Raw genomic sequence first — 22,184 nt, forward strand, 5'->3', positions numbered from 1 at the left:
TAGCTGATTCTGGCTCTTGCTCACTCAGTATCTGTCGCTTCCTTTTGATAATGTCGATGATCTCCTCATGGACCTCGTGCTTGGCAATTCCCATAATGTCCCCCAATGTGAGGTCCACTTTACTATTCAGGATACACTCTTTAAAAACCTTTTTCAGATCTGTAGCCAATTCAATGTCAAATTTAAGCTTATATGAAGGTCCCTTAGGCTTACCTTGCTTTTTGTCCTTTGGAGCCTCCTCCATAACCACTTCAGGTGTGGGCTTGGGAGCAGGCCCATGCCCTTCCTCTTTATTGCTATTGGATCTCGTTGTCCCTTTTGATGTCCCAACAACCTCTTCATCCCTTTTCTGCTTCTCTTCCACCATAGCTTCATTGGCTTGAGCTTTAGCAATATATGCATCTACTGAAAGAGTCTCTACTAGATTGGTCCACCCAGTAGTTTCTTGAATTGAATTCCCTACCTGTCTTAACTTCCCATACATTAACTTACCTGCTTCTGCTATCTTTGAAGCATATGGCCATAGTTGTCCCTTTGCACCTGTACCTTCATCATCTCCACCTGCAGCCCATATGTAGCTGCTTCCACAAGAGCAACATTGTGTTGTATCTCTTCCACTAGCTTCTTCATGCGCCCTCTGCCAAAGTTTAAGCGGAGCATCTCTCTTGTTGCCCTGAAATGAATCTTCATGTATTTCCAAAAAACCACATTCTTCTTGTAAGATTCATCAAACTAATCACACTCTTTCACATACCTATGCTCTTCACTATCGCACCACATGCATCGTTTATCCCAATTTTTACGTGGTGGTTGTTGTTGCTGCTTAGGTTTGAAAGTAGACGCCTTTGCAAACGACCCTTCAAATTTAATGGTTTTGAAATTTAAATTTAGCTCTTGAATATCAACTTTACAAATCCACTCTTGCAGATTATGTTGTTGTTGGGCAACCTGTTGCTGCTGCATGTACAATGCAAATTGCTGTATCATTTGTTGCATGGCTACCTCTTGCGGTGTAGACATAGACTTCAACTATTTTCCCATCCCGGCTCGGTTTTGCGTTGGGTTCACCAAATATGTCCGGGGATATGTGTTCGAAACGTGAGCGAAGAAGGCGCCGGGCCTCTGGTTGTGGGAGGTGTGAAAGAGAGAAAACAACAGCTACCTATTGAAAGATTGGTAATCACCGTAATCATCAATTAATTGCCTCTCGAGATGTAACCATCTCCTTTTTGGCCCCATGTTGAGTTAGGTCTAGCAACACATATCCATGTTCTAGCTCTTGTTTCCCCTTTTATGATCATTTAATATGAGAAAATCATTTGGGTAAAGCTAGATATTAGATTTTATGACAATGCATTTTCCCAAGGATGAGAGAGAAAGGATTGAGGCTAGAGAGATATTAAAAAGTGAGACTTTTGAGGTGAAATTGAAATCACTTGAGCTTTGAAAAGGGTATGAGTTAGAATTTCACGGATATTGGAAGATCTCAAAGTGCATGATAGATTTGGGTGCCACAACTGCACCTCTATGAGGTGCAGTTAGTCTCCCCCCCCCTCCCTCTTTCAAATTACAATAACAAATATTTTATGTGTGTGCATGAGGTGATTGAGGTAATTCCAACCACATACAACAACCACTTCACTATCATGCGGGATGCGGACCACGAGAATCCCATGACAACCAACTGGGAAAACTCCTAGGTTGAATGCTGGGAAAGCGCCAATGGAGGAGAAAAATAAAAGAATAAATACGGAGGAAGAGTTCCTTGAGGTGAACGGGTTAAGAAGAATGTCCTGTTCTGGGAGGCAGTCAGAAAAGATAAGGAAGTCAATTTTTGGGTGATCCATGAGCATCATTTGGATGCATTCAAAAAAAGAAAGGAAGAATTGGAAAAGAAGCTAGTATTCTACGGGGACGGAGTAGATGGGTTGACTGGTGTCCTCACTATTGTGGATAGGGACCTACAACTAGAAATAGTCTTGAATCATCTCTTTCAGAAAGCCTTAGGGGTGAAAGTCATTTTGGGTGGGTCAACAGATCACCATTATTAACATCTATTTCCCTTGCACGACGAAGAAAAGAGCCAAACTAGGGATGTATCTTAGAGATACCCCTCTAGAAGGGGAATGGCTCCTTATAGGATACTTTAACATGGTGGAGAAGAAAAAGGATAAAACATGCTCCTCTAGTATAGTAAAAATAAAAAAAGACTAAATGGATGGGTCTATGTGAGAGGTTGGTGCTTGGAATAACACATCGGCTTTATGTATACCAACCTACAATAAGCCTGCACATAATCTCGGCTTGATAGATGCTACTATTCGCATCAAGATTGGGCTCCATCGCTTCTTGAAATGAAGGTGGTTACTACAAAAAGCCTATCAGATTACCTGCCCCTATTCATAAAACTCAAAAATTTCGAAGGGGAGGGATAGATCCCAAAGGTTTAAATAAGCTGCTTATTACGGGGGAGCACCTATTGAAAAACCCATTGTTCCTAAGCCTGACAAAAAAAAATGTTACTGTATACATGTGGTAGTGATGTGTGTGAACACACTTAGGATCAATGAGGCCATTTTTCCCTCACTAGGAGGTTTTTCCCCCCATGCATTGTATATACGCCCATTACTCTAGGGATATCTCATCTTTTCATTGAACACTAAGTAATACACTCTTTGTTGTGTGCCTTGAGCTTCCTTCATCTTCTCCAAGCTGTGTGTGTTTCCTTGCAACCCTAATTCCAACAATTGGTATCAGAGTAGGTTGCGTTTTCTTGGGCTTAGTCGCTAGCACCTTCAACACATGCCTGCTCACTTTCTTTGATTTTAAGAGATTTGGTGAGTGTCAATAGGTCAAGAAATAGTTTGGAAAGCTTGTAGAACTTAGTTTGCTTAGATTTTTGATTCGAGCTCATTTCAACCTCTATTTCCATTACAAGTAATACTGTGTGCATAACAGGTCCCTTACAGTCTTCTACCGGTTGTGCTATATAGCACGTACTGGTCCCACTTTATTTCTCCTCTTTTTGGGTATTTTTTACATCAAGTACTAGCATTCGCCATGGATGACAACAACACATATATGTTCAAGATGTTTCCTGCTGAGAATAGATTGGATGGGGACAATTACCCTATGTGGGATTACATGATGCGCCATGTCCTTGTGTCAAAGGGTGTTTGGAATATTGTGTAAGGAATTGATGTACATCCTGGTTCTGAGGATGTAGGTGATGTTAAGGATGTTGTAGGTTTTGGTGACATGGTTGCTGCTGCGAGAGCTATTTTGCCTATGGATAAGCAAGCTCATTGGGATGTAAGAGATGCACAAGCTCATGCATTGATTGTGTTGTTTGTGAAGCGCACTATTGATCCTCATATTTGTTCAACAAAATCTACAAAATGGGCTTGGGATATTCTACCTTGTCTTTATGTAAGTCGCAATGAGGCTCAAATTGCACGGGGGAAAAAACCTCCTAGTGAGGGAAAAAACACCCCACCGCCTCTAAGTGTGTTCAGACACACCACTACCACATTTATGGTAGCATCAACTACTAGTAGGACTGAGACAAATATCTAGGGAGTTCTTCTTTTGTGCATATAATCCCATGAGTAGATAGATTACCAAAACAAGCTCATAAGACTATTATGGGTCTTCATTATGCAAAAGATTATAAGGTGGAAATACTCAAATAGTTAGGAGTCTATTGGCCTTCTATGGCATATATTCATGCAAGAAATGCCAAAAGATAAGCTCTATTCCACATGTACCCTATTCTAAGTAGTAAATTTGATAACGTCACGGAGCAAACATTTGGTAGAATTTCTATGAAATAGAAACGTTCCCAGAGAAGAGGAGCAAAAGACACTCCAGAAGACACTACGTAGCAATTGAAGTAGAAGGTCAAATTTATGCATTAATTGGAAATTGGTTATACAAAAGAGGTAAAAAAAGCAACATCTTCACCTCTGTGCAAATGAATTTGATTACATTCCTAGGTTTGAGTAGGAAGATACAGGACTAGTAGAAGGACACTTTTTAGCAGCAATGTCTGTATGATCAATCATGCCTATAAGAATCGGGTGACCTATGCTGCACTAGATGCTCAAGAGTATGTGAAACAATGTGATGTTTGTGAGAGATACCAAGTACTTGAATGAAGAGATTACATGCCACTTAGATCAATGTTGGATACTCGAGCTTTTGCCAAATGGAGAATAGAGTTTTTAGACCCAATTCACTCATCAACATACAAAACCTAAGCCCAATACATCACCATTGCTACAAACTATTTGACAAGATTGGATGAAGCCAAAGCAACAAGAAAATATGATGTATGCACCACAACACAATTCTCATATGACAATGTGTTTATGCTCTATGACTTATCGATTGAGATTGTTAGTGATAGGGGAACTCATTTTTTTAATGAAGTGATTGAATACTTTCTGAAAAATTTCATATGGTGTAGACAACATATCAACTACTTATCACCCTCAAGCTAATGATCAAGTAGAGCATGTTACCCAAATTGTAAGTTGTGTTCTCACAAAGATTGTTAGTACTATGCGAACTAATTGGGAAATACAACTATTGCTTATGAAACCACTTTAAAATCAAAACCATTCAATTTAGTTTTTGAACTAGAAACGATACTTGTTATACGGTAATTTCTAATTCCAACGCTTTATGTAGCAAAAACACTTGATTGAAATGGCCATGAAATGTTAGAGGAACTTGAATAGCTCACTCATATAGATACACCTAGAAAAGGAAGCAAAAACATTTTTTTGATTCAGAAGTTCTCACCAAATATTTTGAAAAGGGGGACCAATCAGGGACCTTTTTTTGGCATACTCATTGAAACACCGCATTCCAAAGTTTTTCTAAAAAAGGGAAACGGACCATTCATTGTTATCAAAGTTTTATCTCTTACTGGTGCAATAAAATTTTTCACATTAGATGGGGATGTTATGAATAATTGGAATAATAGTGAACAATTAAAAAATATCATTTTCTAGTGATAAACGAGATGCTAAGAAAATTGCATGCAACCAAGGAATGAAAGAGCAAGAACATCAAGTGATTGAACAAGTTCAAGAAGAGGCTCTCCTTCACATTCTTAAGTGCAAGCAGCTATTATAGTATATAGGATAGTGATGTGTGTGAACACACTTAGGATTCCCAAGGCACTTTTTTCCTCACTAGGAGTTTTCCACCCTTGCATTGTGTATACGCTCATCATCACTCTAGGGATATATTACCTTTCTATTTGTGAACTAAGTAATATACTCTCTATTTGTGAACTAAGTAATATACTCTCTATTTTGTTCCTTGAGCTTCATTTGCTTCTCCAAGTTGTGTGCGTGTCCTTGCAACCCTAATTCCAACAATTGCTATCAAAGTAAGTCACATCCTACTTGTACTATCACTAGCACCCTTTGCCAATGCTCTTAGTTTTTTGCGAGCTTTTGACCTGGATAAGAAAGTTGAATAATAGCTTGGTATGGTTCATAGAGCTTAGTGTGCTCAAATTTTTCATTCGAGCTCATTTCGGCCTCTTTTTCCATCATAGGTAGTACACTACACATGCAATTTTGTCCTTTCATGTAGAATTTTTATCAGAGTATAGAACATGTTTCTTACAACCCTATTTGGATTGTGCTATATAGCAAGTGTCATTTTTATCATTTTTCCTCTTTTAGGGTAGTTTTTATAGCAAGTGTATCTGATCACCATGGTTGACAACAACACAGATGTTTTCAATATGTTTGTCATGTAGGAAAAATTGAATGGGGATAATTACCCAATATAATCTTACAAAATGATGAATGTTCTTGTTTTAAAGGGCATCTGGAATGTTGTGCATGGCAACGATGTGCATCCACCTTTTGTGAATACAAACTCCATTGAGGATGTTGCAAGTTGTAGCAGATGTGCTGGTGCTAAATTTGTTTCGCCTACAACTAAGCAAATTTTTTGAGATGTTTGAGATACACAAGCTCATACATATATAGCAAAAGTGCACTATTACTCCTCACATTTTCTTAGCAAAACAAGCTTGGGATACTCTAGCAAGTCTTTATGCAACTCACAATGAGACAAAAATTGCATTACTTCATAAAGAGGTAGAGTCTAATTTTATACAAGAGAAAGATGATATGGAAATTCTTCTTGATGGTATCAAGGTGTAGGGATTTAATATTTACGTAATTACATTAAAATTTGTGTGATCACAAGGAGTTATTAGCATATTAACATAATCATAGTTAACATAAACAAAAACAAGATGGTTTATGACAACCTAATAACCCACAAAATTCTTGCCAAGCTTTTATATTTCCTTGATGGGCCCGTTGGGAAAATACAAAATCCCGGTGGGGCCGTAACTAAATATATAGACGGGCCCGTTCGAGCCTGTGGGGTGTTATTTTGTGAGCCTGCCACACACACACACACACACACACACACACACACACACACACACACACACACAGAGAGAGAGAGAGAGAGAGAGAGAGAGAGAGAGAGAGAGAGAGAGAGAGAGAGAGAGAGAGGACCTCCTACATAGGTATGTCAAGAGGAGAGAGGGAGTGAGGGGATCATGTGAGAGCGTGTGTTGTGTCATAGTGTGTGAAAGTAGCAGAGTACTTAGCTAACCACACAACTCAAGTGTGTGTTGTGTTTTTGTTGTGTGTGCATTGTGTAGTAGCATGCCTTTTGTCATATTGTACGGCATTAATAAGGTACCTTACCACACAATGTGGGCGTGTGCGTAAGTTGTTCTATGAAATAGTGCTTACCACAAGGGGCATCACCTCGTTTACACATGGAATATGATGTCCTTGTGGTAAGTATTGGCTCACCATTTGGGTACTACGTCGGTAACGTGGTGATATTGGTATCCTTATAGAGTGAGTCGACTTCCCTTCCCCTTGCAAACAGAACATATGGGCATTGATTGAGAACGTGGCTGTAGAGTGTCGTTTGATAGAAGCATTTGTTTTTTCACAAATGTGGCATTCAGGTCGTTAACCCCACTTTATGAACGTCATATAATGTGTATGTGCATGTGTATATTATGTTTTTTAAAAAAGTAAGTATATGAAATACTTGGTTGGTAACCCGGCCGTGAAGAGTATTTCATATACAAATTGTTTACTGTTTATAAATTTTTTTAAAGTGTCTTTGTCAAAATTTATCATATGTAATCATATTCAAAAAAATATATTAATCATGTATTAACTGTGTATTAAATTCTTCAGTCCCTCATCATTGCTTTATTAAAATGATACATTTACAGTAGTCATAAAAATTATAACATATCACTTTTGTACAACCTCAATAGTGTCTACCCTAATGAATAACATCTTTGGAAAACAATAGGCAATGTTTCAATAAAGTTCATACTCTATTGTTTCTCTATTTGTCTACAAGTAGCTTATATAAAATCAATTAGAAAATTTATACACATTTAATAACATTTTTTTTTCAAGAAATTATACACTATGTTTGTGAGTTTAAAACCTTGAATTACTTTGTTAATTGAGGTTGGCAATACATACGCTACAAATCTTGAGTGTTGCCTTATTATCGTTCCAAAATCTTTATGGATGTGAGACGTTATATTCAATTTATAGCTTGTTTGTTAAGACTGCACAAGATTAACATGATTTTTCCGCCTTCATAATACTAATTGGTGGGTTAAATATCCACTATATCATTTTAGTTGTGTGCTTCACCTTGTAACTGAATATATGATGCACATGTCTTCTATTGTAAGCTTGTGTTTTGAAGTGGTAACATGCAAAGTGTGAACTCATGTCTTATGGTCTAGCATCATTTTTCGTACTGTTTAGAATTTTTAAACCGTATTGTTTGACCTAGGTGGTTTCCTAATGTGTTAATTGCTTTTAATACATATTGTATGATGAAACACAACTTTTTGACTTGAAAATAATAATTATCAGCCCGTATTAATCTTATCTTACACAAACTATAATTTTTTGATGTCTTTAGGGTTTGTTCGAACTAGTGCGTGAGTGCCGGTTGCGCACTAAAAATTTATTTGATATGTTGTTTTTATTTTTCCAGTGCAAAAATGACATTGAGAAAAAGAAAATTATTATGCACGTTATTCAAAATGAGTGTATACTGGCAATATCCTTGTGTACAGATGGTTGCATTCATCAAATAATCAAAGTGACATTTTCATTAAATATTTCACTAGCATTATTTGGGAGAACATAGAGTGCATATTGCATGTCGAAGGCTAGTACGAGTTGTTGTTGCTCTACAGGGATAAGAGAATTTGACCCTTTGTGCCTAGAAGTATGAAAGTATGTTGCAGAGATTTGAAAGAAGATCTTCCTTTCGTTGATAGGGAAAAAATAGAGTTGTGGGATAAACAATGGGAGGAGCAAAAGATAAAGATGAAGCGGTTTAAAGCTCAAAACCAGTCTAATTTACCCAAGTGACTTAAGATGGCACATGATGTGCAAGGGGCTATGGGTGGTCGATTCGATACAGAAGCACTGACACAATCATGCACACAACATTGTCGGGGAATATGGGTTCGAGAGGTGAGCTGGGAAGGCACGAGGTCTCTAGTTGTGAGAGGTGAAAGAGAGAGAAAACAGCAGACACCAATAGACAAATGCCAATGGAACCCAACATGAGTGCTATTTCATTAAAATTGGAATAAAATGTACAAGACCTGGTCTAATCAACCTCTAACAATCACCATGACGGTAATAAGACTTTGAGTAAATCTTAATCAATAGCTTCAGCTTTGACAGTCAATCCAAACCGTCGCTTGGCTCCCAATCGATCATGATATTGGAGTCTTCTCAATGCATGTCCAAGCCCTCATAGCCGCATTCACTTGAGACCCTCAATGAACATAGATTGGCCATGCTCCAAACCTCAAAAATTGCCCATCTATTGCCGAGCTCACCCTTACTTTCCCAAAGCCTCACTTCTTCTTTTTCTTTAGCACTCCAACACCAGTGATCATGGAAAATTCCCTTGAATCCTTTTGCTTCTTTGAACATACAACCCTAGATTAAATTCCTTGCAACCCTACACTCTTCTATATCCCAAGTTCAGTAGAGAGAGATTATCATTTGCCTTTCTTGCCATACTGCTCCTCATTCCCTGGTAGCGGCTCACATGAGTTCCTTCTCTCACTCCTTTCTCCTATTCCCTAAGATAACCCCAATTCCACTTTATTCCACTATCTAGACAAGGTTGAGAGAGACATTGATCTTTTTGACTTTCTTTTTATCCACTTCCTCTGCTTCCCTTCCTTTTACAAGCTTGCCTAGAGAGAGAGCTCATTCTCCCACTAATTGATTCGCCAAGTAGAGAGAAAACTCTTATGCCTCAAATCCCTTCTAGCTCTTAGTTCCACACCTGCCTTGGTGACCTTACTTCCTTACTTGTCCTAAATAATCTGCTATTGCTTGCTTCCTCAATTTGATCGAAGGAGAGATTGCAAGCTTGAGGCCGAACTACCTTGCCTTCCGCCTCTTTATCTCTCCCTTTGTATTCCCATTTGCTTTGCTAAGTCAAGAGAGATAGAATCCATGATTCTTCATAGCTTGTTTTCCTCTCGAATCTCATTCTCCACACTCGCCTTCTGCTTTATGAATTCCTTGAGGCTCCCATTAGCGGAGAGCGAGAGAGAGAGAGAGAGAGAGAGAGAGAGAGAGAGAGAGAGAGAGAGAGAGAGAGAGAGAGAGAGAGAGAGAGAGAGAGAGAGAGAGAGAGAGAGAGAGAGAGAGAGAGAGAGAGAGAGAGAGTAGCCAACATTCCTTGCTTGTCCTGAGGACATGAGAGTGGACACAAGACCCCTTTTACTTTCCGTATCTCCCATTCTATCTCCTCCTCTTTTAATCCCCCTCTCTCTCCCATCCAATATCCCTCTCTTTTTGTTTGTTCCCATCAGTCACGGTGCCGTGACTAATGTGACACATGAACACCCTGTGATGACATGGCAATTGGGCAAGTCAAGCAATGCAAATCTCGTCATGAGCGGTATCCAATGGAGCACAATGGCTTGCTGATGGTTTCTCACTGCATGTACGACTTCTCCCAGGCATGCCACAAACCACCGTGATCTCTCCTTCCCCTTTTCTTTGCGTCATTTGCTATGTGCACCATTCCTCTCTTCATTTTTCCTTTTGTTCACACTCATTAACCCTCCCCATTTCCCATAACCTAGGCTTTTGGGCGGCCATTATTTGGCTCAATTGGGTGGCCATCGTAGGGCTTCAAGGTGCAAGCGCCAATGATAGCATTGGTAGAGAGGCCCTCTCAATTACCATCTGCTTAAACTAACCATAGTGCCTTGCCATAGACATGTTGTGCATTTCCCATAACCAGTACGCTCCAAAAGATGATCTGTTGAACTAAAAGCTCATCAAGAATTTTATGTGCTTTCTTAAGGGCCCCACATTCGACCACATTTGACATACATATCAACCAAAGATTTTCCACCCACAAAATGCTTATCCAATAACCATCAGAGCCACCTTAATTAATCTATTAAAACACTACCAACCATGATATTTTCCTCGGGAAACTCCCTGACTAGCATTCACACCTTAAATTCTCTCCATTATGTGAATAAATTGCATAAGGCCACTTGCCTTTAAGATGTTGGCATAGTTGAAAACATTTGGAGAGAAGTACTTCACTTTGAATCATGACCACAACTATATTGGGACTATTATCAATCAAAGCAATGCTAATCACCCAGTCTGGCTTATATATCAACCAAAGCTATGCCAAGCATAACATTTGGCGTACATATCGACTAAGGTAAAGCTTGTCATTTTCTTCTTATGATGTCAAAAATTTCCTCACAAGGAAAACAAAAGTGTGTGTCTAGAGAACAAGATCTTGCTCACAATTGTTAGTCTGTCTTAATTAGCACCTCAATACATGTTAAAGAGACATCATCCCAAAGTGTGAAAACGTGAAATCCTTAACCTTAAATAATTATGAATCATAACCTTATTGAGATGAGTGGAATTGGAATGCTGGCTAATATGAAAATTGGTTTATGGTGTTTGAGAATGCCCCCAATCATAAAGCCAATGGAGTGTAAGAATGTCTTCTGGTTCTTGAGGGTATGCAAATGAATCAAAAATTTGACGTAGTGTCAGCGGATCAATTGTGAAGTCTGGGACCCCCTCAAATGGATGGATGCAAAGGGTTGTGTTACCACGATGTGGGTTGGCCACGCTCTCCGCATAAGGGTTGGAGAGGTCATGCTTGATATGGAGAGCTTGAGTGAGAGGTGCAACCCAAGTCCTCAAGTTGGTGGTGTCATTGTAATGTTGTTTTGATTTCCCCCAATCACAAGAGCCAAAGACCTCAATGAACCCACTACCAAGAGGCATGAAAATGGTACCCCAAGTTATGGCACCATGGCCAGCAACAAAGATGTCGGTTTGGGAGAAGATGGACACAAGATGAGTAAAAGAATAGTCCATTTTCTTGGAAAGGAGGAGGAGGTCAAGGGATCGAATCTCAAGGTGGATCCTTTGAGACAAGTTGTGTTGCAAGAAGTGGAGGACCTTGTCATGGTTGATGATGCGACGACGGGAGAGCTCACTACGGCCGTAGTAGAGTAGGCGAAGGGGGCGGGGTGGTAGCGGGATCTTGGCCATTGGCAGCTTGAGGAAGCGAAAGGTGGCAGCTCTATAGTTCCGCACTGCTGGCTCTAGGATGCTGGTTGGCAAGCTGTTTGCACGATCTATCCTGACCTCATCATGCATTTGAAGAAGAAGTTTGTCAAAGCACATGGTCTCATTCTCTTTTCCTCTCAATAGATCTGACCCCGGCCACAATTCAAGTAGCATGCGAAATTGCCACAACACCTGCAATCCACATGAAATCATGGTTTCCTATGTATACACTCTTGGAAACAAAATTGAAGTGTGTGTGTGTGTGTGTGTGTATATATATATATTGTTGAGATATATATAGAGATACTATATATATCTCAACATTTTTTATTTTATTTTATTTTTTTTGCAAACCCCAAAGTGTGTCAACTGATCACACAAGATGAGTTTATATAGAGGGGACCAGGGTGCTATATATAGAGATACTATATATATCTCAACACATATATATATATATATATATATATATATAAACTTTCTCATCTATTGATAGGTTTTTTATGGCCACAAAAAATTAGCTTATGAGTAGTAGAAGGTATTATCAACATTAAAATTTAATGAAAATGAAAATGAATTTTGAAAAATTATACATGTTTTCAAGCATAATAATCAATTTCTTCCACACATGCTAGCTTTGTGTGACAGCACTTAAAGTCCGATAAACTTGGTTCTTTTTGTCTAGGCTAGAAAGAGAAAATGACAAAAACTATTATTGAATTACGTCTCCTTAATCTCCAAAAAATTAAAAACTTTCACATCTTAAGTGCTCAAGTGAAGGGGTGAGTGGGAAATGAAAAGACCCATGAATATGAAAAGTCAAAAGATCTCTTGTGTCCATATCAAGAAGAGATGGTAGAGTGCACATTCACACATTTGTGTTTTGCTTTTGCTTATTTTTCCTTTAGTGTTTTCTTCTCCTTAGAGTGTCCTTGTACTATATAGATGGTAAATATATATATTTTGAAGACATTACGGCTCCCCAATCTCAGAAAAATAAAAATTCTCTCAAAACATAATAAGTTCATAAGTGAAGGGTGAGTTTAGGAAATGAGAAGACATATGAAAGTGGAAAGTCAATAGACATATGAAGGTGGAAAGTCAAAAGATGCATGAAAATGGAAAGTCAAAAGACGCATGAAGATAGAAAGTCAAAAGACCTTTTGTGTCCATACAAATAGGTGTTTCTCTTCTCCTTTATTTTCCTTTTAGTGTTTTCTTCTCTTCAAAGTGTCCTCTCTCTCTCTCTCTCTCTCTCTCTCTCTCAATTTTGCATCCGTCTTTTATAGCTAACACTGTTGCAGATCTACGTACTCTGTCATTGCCTGTGGCTATGGGCTATAGACTAGCGCATCACTCTTGTTGTTGTTGAGGGAATCTTTGAATTAGGAATACCTTTTAATACTTTGAAGCCATTAGGTAAAAGCCATTAGGTATACCTTTTAAATTATACAACTAACAAGAATAAATATATCTATCAATTTCTTCCACATACATTAACTTTGGGTGATAGTAATTGAAGTAATTAAACTTGGTATTTTTTGTCTATATTAGAAAGATAAAATGATACCATTATTGAATCATGAAACTAACAAGAACAAATATGTTTTTTTATAATTTCTATATTAAAGTTTGAGGAAATTCTTGAGACCTGAACACTTCCATGTGTCACACATTGGTTTTGCTCTAAAGAAAAGCTTTCAAAACATTTAGCTTGCCAAGTTGAAGGGTAAGATTGTAGGAAATGAAAAGTCCCCCCCCCCCCCCCCCCCCCCCCTCTCCCTCTCCCCTTCTCTCTTTTTTTTGGCAAAACCCACAATGATGAGTAGATTATATTAGCATAATCATAGAATTACAAATTCTTGCCATGCTCGTTAAGAGCCATGGCATCCTCAAAGGATCATAGATACATCGGCTGATAAAGGACCCATGACAATGGATGTACCCACATCTTTATCCATTTAGGTCAATCATTGTGACACCCATGGTCATGTTTCATTCATCACAGTTCATATGTATCTAGATGGCGATGATCGTCCCCTTACTTTCTTGGATTATGTATGTGAACTTAGCAACTTCCATGGTGTTCTCGAACATGCGATAGTTCTTTGCCTTCCAAACATGTTTAAAGTAACAAAATCTCACAATTTATGTTGCGATGAGCACAGCAAGGCTCTTAAACATCTTCCCTCCCAAAAGAAGATTGTTTTTTAAGAATCCTACTTTCTAGGTCTTTTGAACCATATTTCTTGCTAGCTCACCGATTGTTAGGCATTCATTAAAAAGATAAGGGAGGTCTTCACTAGTTGTTTTGCATGGCAAGCATCTATTCAAACCAATCCTCCTAATGCAAATCTTCATCCCAGTAGGCATGGCTTGCAATAACACCTTCCATAAGAAAATCTTCATTCCATGTTGCCATTGTGGGCGTCAGATGCTCAACATGACTGTCTCCCATCTTCACTCCTGCCAGTGTTTGGCCCATTGCTTGTTAAGCAGGGAAAACCAATCCTTTGCATCCATGAGGGAGAGGTATACTTCCTTAGTTTGCAATTTCAGGAAGTGTTTGTTCCTGGGTCACTGCCATGCTTTTCACTTGAACTTGGATTCACAGTTCTCTAGACACCACCTGTTAAGCCATTCTAGGGCTTTCTTGATTAGTAATCTTTCAATCTCGTTGAGGTTAAACTTGTGAGCCAATTGGTCGGTTACTTTCTAACCACTACTGCTATAATACCAAAGTTGACCTACCTTTGTTATTTATCTTTTTGGCTACTTTCCTTCAAAAAGTGATAAGAAGGATGCTTCTAGTCTTAGAGAGCCAAGGGGACCAGCGAGTTATACAATTGTGAAACTACATCGACAGTTCTCCCCATTCCAAGGACTCTGTTTCTCTGTTGCATTTTTGAGTGAGATTGCCTGCCGTATCCCCAAGTTTGTGGATGGCCTATTGAGGAGCAAGAATCTTGTTGTGCACCTTGAGCTGTTTCCATTGGCCATCGTGCGAGCATATTTTGGATTTTTCCATCATAGCCTTAGCCATAATAGCCCAAGCATGATCTTAGTTTGTGAGTGCTACCACAAACATGCCACACTAGGCCTCTGTATGAGTGCTAGGGTTAAGAATCCTGAGATCCCACCTTGCTAAATAGGTCTTACAACTCTCTCCTATTTAACTCACTGCCAAGATGTCAAGTCTTTAGTGTTGTTCTTCAATAGAAATCTCTTCACTGGTTTCAAAAGACATTGTACCCTACATATGCTAAATGTACCAGCTTAAAAGATAATTTTCAGGGGGATTTTTCTATTCAATGCAAATTTACCATTAATTTAAACTTGTATATGTTGATATTTTTTAGAAGTTTGTGAAAGTTGTCATTTCAAAAGTTTGGTTCAATACCTCTAAAGAGACACTTCTATGCTCTTTTATAAAGTGCTTGAAAAGTTGTTCAATGTTGGGAACCTCCACACATCAAGCAAACATGTTGCTCTCCCTTACCTTGTCCCAAGTCGTCGACTATTGTGGTAGTGAGTGTCTGTGCAGACAGACACTCACATATGAGAGAGACACTAAAAAAAACCTTACCATTGATTGTGTGCCTGCAAAGAGAGGGGGGGACTTACCTACTTATGGCAAAGTTGGACCATCCACATGATAGATCCAGATGCAACTCATGTTTGTCTCACAAGGGAACAGAGAGAGTGATAGAGTTAGCAAAGAGAGGAGGTTAATGGATAGCCCATTACCAAATTTTATAGGAGCACATTCGCTTGTGTGAAACCCCTTCTAAGATCGTGTCTACTCCACGTACACATGCATGTGTGTGCACACACACACACACACACACACACACACACACACACACACACACACACACACACACACACACACACACACATTTATAGATAGATATTTAGAGAGAGAGAGAGAGAAGAAAAATATAATATAACAAGCCCAAATTCTTAGATTTTTCTTCTCTCTCTCTCTCTGTGCGCGCGCGTGCGCGTGTGTCTTGCTTGCAAGGAAAGAGTTTGATTTGTATTATTTGAAAGATCCTTAGGAATGCCTAAAGGAGATGATTTTGCAGATACAAAAGAAAAAATTTCAAAATGAGGGAAGTCAGTGCAATTAACCACATGGGAAAATTGGAAAAACCAAAAACTAGAGGAAAAACCGCTCCTAAAGAGAGTAGCATTTTCCTTGTTTACACACACACACACACACACACACACACACACACACACACACACATGTTTATACACAATATAACTCCTTCTGGTATATAGGAGTGGCTGGTTGCTACTTCCTAGGTATAATTACCTAGGGACTCGTCTCTATTGGCCTCGAAATTGAAGGGGATCGGGGAGCACCACAGACGGAGAGTGAGAGAGAGAAGGAGACACACGACACAGATATGGGTGGGGAGACTCAAAAGAGTGAGCAGCCCCCTATACACTTATGCTATGTATAAGGTATACAAGTCAGTGGGCGCCCAGACTTTGGGCGGCCGGGCAAGGCACAGACGCCTATACCCCAACAACCTCCCACTTAAAGGCGACTGTGCCTTTAAGCAAGAGAACCTAGTCTAAAGACTACAAAAGGCGAGAGAAAACCGCTCTGAACCGATGCCCACTGGCTCGCTGTGATCGTGTGCATCCGGCTGTCCTGCTCCCGTGTAAGTCCATACACCACCAGACGTATCGCACACGTACTGCAAGTATGTATGCAATACCTGCATATCTCCCTCGTGCACTATGCCATCATCAGTCAACAAACGACTGACAACCCCAAATGCAAATGCTCCCACTGCAGCTGTGATATCTGGTCTCAAGATCAACATCTCATACATGAGACCACCGAATGCCGATGCAATGCTAGCGGGCCCTGCTAGCTCTACAGAGCATGCATCAACATATATATCCGTGGCAATAGGAATCTTTGACTGACAAGGCGTGTCAGCCACATGCATCTCCTGACTGTCCGCAAAAGACGCATCACCCTGTCGTGCAACTTCAGAGCAAACCAGCTGCTCTAGTTGTCTGCTGGAAGACATATCCTGCACAACTATATCCCCATGCTCACTGTTGAGCATAGAAAGGAATGATTGCATAATCGCTGACATCTCAGTCTCCTCTGCAATCATCCACTGCAAACATGACCACTCAATCTACTGTGACTCACTAGAGCTCTCATGCTCTAACTCCGTATGCATAGACTCTTGCACAACGTCCTCCTATCGTGACTCACTAGAGCAAGACCGCTCTACCTGTCTATTTTGCATAGAAGTATCTCGCACAACTGACTCTCTGCTTTGCTCAGTCACTAGCAAAGCATGCATGTCTGACTCTGTCACCTCTCTGTGTGACTGCTCAAGTCGTGCCCCAACTGTGTGCACAACGAGCTCACTACTCTGCACTCCATGCAAAGTACCCTGCAACCCATGAGCAAAAGAGACTCGCCTGCTCTCTCGCTCTCTACCTGGCTGCATGATCACAGAGACAACACCGTCTCTCCCGTGATCCACATGCAATGGGTAACCTGTACCACTCCTGGCACCTCTCGCAATCACTAGCGAACCCAAATGCATCACAAAATCTCACTCTCGTAGCGAAATCTGACATCCACTATCCCGTAATTGTCTGACTGAGATCAAATCCAGTCTCAGATCTGGCACATAACGCACATGACGCAGGGTAAATCTCATACCATTGGGCAAGGACAAACATATGTCTCCTGTACCCTCAATGTCATACACAGCACCATCAACCATGTGCAGACAACCAAGTCTCCCACTAGAAAACGTGCTAAACCACTCACGATGCGATGTGACATGGAAAGTAGCATCTGAATCTAGTAACCAATATGAAGACAATGTGCAATCCGATATGCAATCCGTAGACATAAGATCGTCTGAAGACAAGCTAGATGTAAATGTAACATCGCCGTCACAAGCATACTCAGTAACCACCGTACTATCTCACTAGCATCTGTCATGCCCAAATCTGCATCACCATCTGTCGCCTCCATTGTCTCAAACGCCTGAAACATCGACACCTAATGTGCCCTCTATGTCCACAATGCCAACATGTCAAGTCTCTATGCCGTCGAGACTTGTGTGTGGGATCAATCTCTCCCATGGACATAGAAGTGGGACTAGACTCCCCTGTAGACATGGATGTCGCGTACATAGCATGTAAACTCTGCCATAAAGCATGAGTTGTAGTCTCCCTCGAGACCTGCCAGTAAACAGACTCAACCAGATGCAAACAAATCATAGACATGGCTAACTCATCAAGATCCTGCCAATCATCATCACGCATAGAATTGGGCTTCGCCGATAAACCATGCAAAGGTTTATCCTGCCCCAAATCCGCCAATGCAACAAGCATATGTTCCTTCCAAGCAACAAAATCTACACCATGAAACTGTGTCAGACCATAACGCTGGAAGTCAAATGAAAAATCAGCCATAATGCTCGGAAAAGAGCAACCAACAATGAATAGAAAATGTCAACCAAATCAGCCCTAAACTGGCTTGAATCGCATCAACAAAAGTCTGCAAATATGGCTGTAAGATATGGCTGCAAATCAGCCCCAAAACAGCCCCAAAATTCAACTCTTAAATAGCTGCATAAACAAGTCACAAACGTGTCCCAGATCAGCCTACAACTGAGTCATACATGGACACCTGCAAAGAGGAAACAATGGCTGAAAATTCAGCGCCCAAATAAGCCCTCAAACCTGCATGTAAACTTGTAAACCTGTAGCTGAAACCTGCTGAAAAACCTCAAGCCATTAGTGCTCGAATCCGGCTACCTAGCTCGTAGCCACACAAGCATACATCACAATACTCACTCCTGTGAGTGTGCCAAGATAACTGTACGTCTGTCAAACCCGTGAGCTAATCACCAAGCCCACACTGTGCGGTATCAATGCATACACACGCACAAATCTCCCACCTGCAGAGAACACCACACGCAAATGCTGAGTGCAACCCTCAATCTCTACCTAGATCGTATAAATGATGCGTATAAAACTCCTGGGAAAATTTCACCAGAGTTTCGTCAGTAAAATGGCCACAAAACCAGTAACCAAACTGACTGCACGCTCAAAACCATGAGCAACCAAAGCGCATCAAACCGCACTCCAAATGCATGCACCAATCTCCACACTTTGCATACATCATTGCAAACACCTGCAAATCTAGTACACAAATATCTGCACTACCTGTGACTGCCAAAAAACATGCTCAAGGCATACATTGTTGAGCTCAAAATGCAATCACATTAGTCTCCCTGGGCATCAAACCACATAAGGCAAACATTGTATCCTCCACTTGTGAGGAAACTTGCAGCAAATATCACTCTCACATCTGAGAGCAAACCATGTGTGGAATCCTCGACACACAATAAACAACTACTGCTGCAAAAAATTCAGCATTCAGAATTTTAAAATTCTGATATGACGAGCGTGTCCGGAGCGTGCCAAAACCCCAAGGTAGACTCCTGAATCACATGTATCCGAGTCCGGGTGTGAAAGCTATGCCAAAAAACCTCCGTTTCGACCCAAAAACGCAGCATAAACTGCCAAAAGAGCGCTGAAAAATGCAGCTCCTCAACCGTAGCTCGAATGAGGTTTCTAATGGCTCGAATGGCTTCGAAAGGGGGGTAAAACGCCAGGATGCCAGGACGCCTGCTGGAAACGCCCTCGGAAAGCTGAATTTGCCGATGCCGAAGTCGAAACCCTGTTTGCACTCTTGAAAGTGCGCGCGCGCAGACGCAATTTCGGGAATGAAGCTGGCTCTCCGCTGTCATCGTGACTGTGCACACACGCGCTCCCTCCGCACCTACGCTCCGATACCAATTGAAGGGGATCGGGGAGCACCACAGACGGAGAGTGAGAGAGAGAAGGAGACACACGACACAGATATGGGTGGGGAGACTCAAAAGAGTGAGCAGCCCCCTATACATTTATGCTATGTATAAGGTATACAAGTTAGTGGGCGCCCAGACTCTGGGCGGTCGGGCAAGGCACAGACGCCTATACCCCAACAGGAATTTCTTGTGAATACAGGTTTGAATTCACTAGGTGAATTTATTAAAGGAAATTAGTGCGTGGATTCTTAATGATACCTAACACCTTAGAAGTTAATATAAGGATCGGGAGGGGAAGGGAGCTCAAGGAGGCTCAAAGGTGAAAGACTCTATTGTTACACAGTGAGTTATACACACTTAATAAAAGTTACACGACCACTAAAGGGACAAATTGATGTACACACAAAAGTAGGATATCATATTGCATAGCATATACTATACGTACAACACAAGGCTTTATATAGGGCCTTGATATTACACGGCTGGCAAAAATGCCTATACATGGCTTATTCTTGTGTTTACAGCAAATATACTAAGGTGTCAACATCAACTCAAATGAGGTGTAGAGGGATGTCCCATGCCTAGCTCAATAGTTAAGTGGGATAATGGGGTTGGGTGGGTTGGCCTGGCTCTGTAGACATTGCCCTCACCCGCTTGATGATACAGTGGCTCCCTCCTGGCGGCATCTATCCTACCTCTCTCTCTCTCTCTCTCTCTCTCTCTCTCTCTCTCTCTCTCTCTCTCTCTCTCTCTACAAGGCGGCACTGATGAAGCTTCTCCCTCATGAAGTTAGACCCGCCATACTGCTTTGAAGGAATATGGCTCTTCTACTGGCACCAAACCCTATAAAAGGTGAGCTTCCATGCTCACTTAGCATTGGTACCTATGTGCTTCTATGGTGTGTGTGTGTGTGTGTGTGTACTAGTGAAGGGTGTGTATACCTTGGGATTGTGAGGGTTTTTCCCGCAAGGGTGTGTATTGTTAGAGTGGTTTGGCTCATCGCAAAAGGCAAAGATAAGCAGGCTATTGTGGAGCTAGCTGCTCTGACTCAATCTTAGGTGACTTAAGACACTGATATGGGACTACTGTTTGAGTTGCTTGGTTGTATTGTGATTCACCTGTGATATGGTAATATAACTCATGCATGTTCTTGGCTATACTAAGGTGATGTATGACTATTATGGTATCTTGATGGTTAGAAACTTCGACTGACCCTTAGGTATCTACGACACTGGTTGTTTTTTCTCCTTTTGAGGTCAATAACTTCTTTCAATATTTGTCTACTAAACCGTCTTAGGTGCGTATAAAAGCAGTGAAATACATTGAGAATAGGTTTCTTCAATGTAGGATAATTGTTGCCTTGTGATTTTTTAAGCTAAGAAAGTAATGATTGATGTTTTCTCTTACAACTTGGTGGATGACCCTATATTATATGGTAGGTATTGCCTTACTTTGGGGGTCTAAGATAAGCTGACTGGTCTACTTTTTGGGGTAGCTGCTGCGGTTATTTTTCTCTGATAACGTGCCTCTGGGTTTATTATTGAGCTTGCCTTTCTGGCTCAAATATGGTATATACCTGTTGATCGTTGTGTGAAAGATTTTTGGCAAAGTTTCTCATATGGTCGAATATGGTTGTGAATGATTGGTTGTGAATAAAGTTAACAATGGTTGTGGCCGAATATGGTTATGAATATGCTTGTGAAAGGTTGTGAAATGTGGCCAAGTATGGTTGCACATGGTACCTTATGGCTACTCATGGGGACAAAATATGGTTGCTTATAGCATCAATTTCATGATTTTTAATGGGCATTGTAGGCACACTCCCTTGGATTTTAGAAAAACTGGGGGATTCTGGAATGTCCCAACCCCACGTGTTTATGATTAAAGGGAATTGAGCATTCATACTTACTATCTTTTATGTGGTTTTTTGGATCCATCTAGCAAGGTGTAGTGCACACTTACTAACATCTCTTTGTGTTACATGCGACTCCAAAGTATAGATTGACTGCACGTATGAGTACTATTACTGCCCCATTAAAAATAGCGGCAAATAATGCCAAACTCTCTAAAGTTAAGAAACATGTATATGTGGTCCACTTAATTTGGGGCTTAAAAACCTCATAAAACACGTCTCCGGCCTTATCTCATGAGAGCTTGCAAACCAAAAGGGGCGCCACTTGGTTTCCCTGCAACCCCTTGTAAATGAAACCATTTTTGAATATATGTTATGGTTAGCTTTACCTTTCTTACTATTTTCTTTGAAAGAAAACTAGTTGGGTGACATCTATAACATGTGGGATACCCATGCATCACCTGCACATGATGCCAATGCTAACTATATGTTGTATTGTTTGCATGGGTGCAGGTGAGGGTCACCTTCTCAACTATGGTTTTCAATTTCCTTGGCTTGAAGATGGCGGACTTATATATCTTCAGGCTTTTGATTCTCTTGTACGTGTGTATAAAGACTTTTATGTACTATGAATGGGAATTATACCACCTTTTCATTGACATAGTTTCTAGTGTCTTTTGTAATTTGTAAAGATTCTTTGGTGTATATGTTATATTGTTATTGGAACACACACACACACACACACACAAGGAGAATTTCTAATGTAGA

General features: G+C 40.4%; 1 protein-coding gene across 1 annotated transcript in view; it reads right to left on the bottom strand.

Annotated features, from left to right (window-relative positions):
* Positions 1-11,034: 11,034 nt before the first annotated feature.
* Positions 11,035-22,184, bottom strand: part of LOC147424075 (uncharacterized) — a 48,525-nt gene continuing 37,375 nt past the window's right edge. The window contains exon 2 of the mRNA XM_086502187.1: positions 11,035-11,885. Coding sequence (XP_086358313.1) covers positions 11,064-11,885 — 822 coding nt within the window. The 3' untranslated portion in view covers positions 11,035-11,063. The remainder of the gene's footprint in view (positions 11,886-22,184) is intronic.

The sequence above is a fragment of the Adiantum capillus-veneris genome, chromosome 26 (genome assembly GCF_014529385.1).
Source record: "Adiantum capillus-veneris isolate H3 chromosome 26, ASM1452938v2, whole genome shotgun sequence".
In the NCBI taxonomy this organism is placed as follows: domain Eukaryota; kingdom Viridiplantae; phylum Streptophyta; class Polypodiopsida; order Polypodiales; family Pteridaceae; genus Adiantum; species Adiantum capillus-veneris.